The sequence below is a fragment of the Bremia lactucae genome, linkage group LG9 (genome assembly GCF_004359215.1).
Source record: "Bremia lactucae strain SF5 linkage group LG9, whole genome shotgun sequence".
NCBI classification, from domain to species: Eukaryota; Oomycota; class Peronosporomycetes; order Peronosporales; family Peronosporaceae; genus Bremia; species Bremia lactucae.
The window spans coordinates 1,049,568-1,051,114 of NC_090618.1; the positions used below are offsets into that span (position 1 = coordinate 1,049,568).

The 1,547-nt window shown below is 48.6% G+C and overlaps 1 protein-coding gene across 1 annotated transcript; it reads left to right on the plus strand.

Annotated features, from left to right (window-relative positions):
* Nucleotides 1-307: 307 nt before the first annotated feature.
* On the plus strand, nucleotides 308-595 carry CCR75_008779 (uncharacterized protein; the record flags this gene model as incomplete). The annotated part of the gene is made up of 1 exon (XM_067966828.1): nucleotides 308-595. The coding sequence occupies one exon, from the start codon at nucleotides 308-310 to the stop codon at nucleotides 593-595; it is 288 nt and encodes a 95-aa protein (XP_067814241.1).
* Between the last annotated feature and the right edge of the window lie 952 nt (nucleotides 596-1,547).

Here is a 1,547-nt window from a genome sequence, read left to right on the forward strand (position 1 = left end):
AGATTGTCGCTCTTCTGTATGTCATCGTTGGCGTGGCTGGAGATGCGTTCTCCGTAAACATCGATACCAACAAGCTGGTGGACGAATTGGAGGACAAGGTCAAGGAGAAGGCGTGTGACACGATTAAAGGCGAAGCCCGCACTCTACAGCTTTTCCTGGCGAAGACAGCGGACGACAAGTGGTTTTCTTCTCGCTCAGAAGACATGGAGAAGCTGATGGACGGCGAGATGACTGCTCTTGTCGAAGCGCTCACGAGTCAAGACAAAAGCTACGGGGATTTGAACTGCTGAGGAACGTGCTGATTGGAATGGAACGTCCCTCAGATTGCCAGATTCATGTGCTGGTCGTCATTCCGGAGCAAGAAAACGATCCAGTGAATTCATCTTCATCAATGATGGCAATTTTTCAAATATTGGTGTCGCATATGCTTACGGCGGCGCCAACGACGAAGACAATTGGGAATAAATACTTCAAGCACAACCTGTGCAAGTATTATAAATGCTATCAGCGGAAGAGAACCTGGGTTCGATGTATGCTTCTCGACGTCGCGTGTAGGCGAACACGTCGTAATGCTGTGCTTAGGCACACACCCTAGCACAGCGAGGAAGCGGTTAAACCTGCTTCTCTTGCGTGCAGTGAGGTAGTTGTGGTGGGCGCGCAAGCGACCTCACCCAACACACTAAGAACTCTGGTAAAGTGTCGTCACGAGAGACGTAATCCGTCTCCTCGTGCACACTTACCAAGTAGGAAGTAGTTTTCAGACTGATTTATATTTTATAGAATTAAATACAAATACCTATTTTTACCAATTAAAATAACATCTCTATAGATATCATTTAATATGTATTGCGAGCGTATCTTTATAGATCACTCGCGTAACGGATGACGCTAGTCGTCATCACGGATGACGCTAGTCGTCATCACGGATGACGCAGGGCGTCATCCCTCCTAATGTGAATGCACCCATGTGCATCACATACACAAGGGTTGGTCACAAATGTGCACCACACCCGAGTGTTGGGTCTAATTACAATTATTTTCGTAATTGACCATCCCCTTAAGTACCTAATGTACTTCATGGGGACTGTGTAACATTAGGGCAACTCTGCCCGTTACACCATCCCCCTCTTTAAGAACGAATTTACATTTTTAAATTCGACAGAGGAGAGAGGAACTGCGAGCAGCTTTACGCGCCGCTAGTTCACTCGGTCACTCTCGCGCACGTGTTTCTATACACGGCGCCCAAGATGTCACCTAAAAGGGGCCACGTTGGTGGGTCGTTCGAAGACGCCCACTTAACCTCGCACTAAGCGCACGCGCCGCGTTATTTCGCCGGCCACGTCTAATGCCTTAGTCGGAACGCAGACAGCCACTGCGGCTGTCGCGTTAACAGGGCTAAAGGATCCATCCCACTTTAACAGTGAGGATGTTGATCCGTCGCTCATTGTCGACTACAATGAGTCGACACCGTTGCCGTCACCTCATAGTAGTGATGCGGACAACGAGCTCATGAGGAGTGATGATGCGGCATTATTGCCCATCCAAAC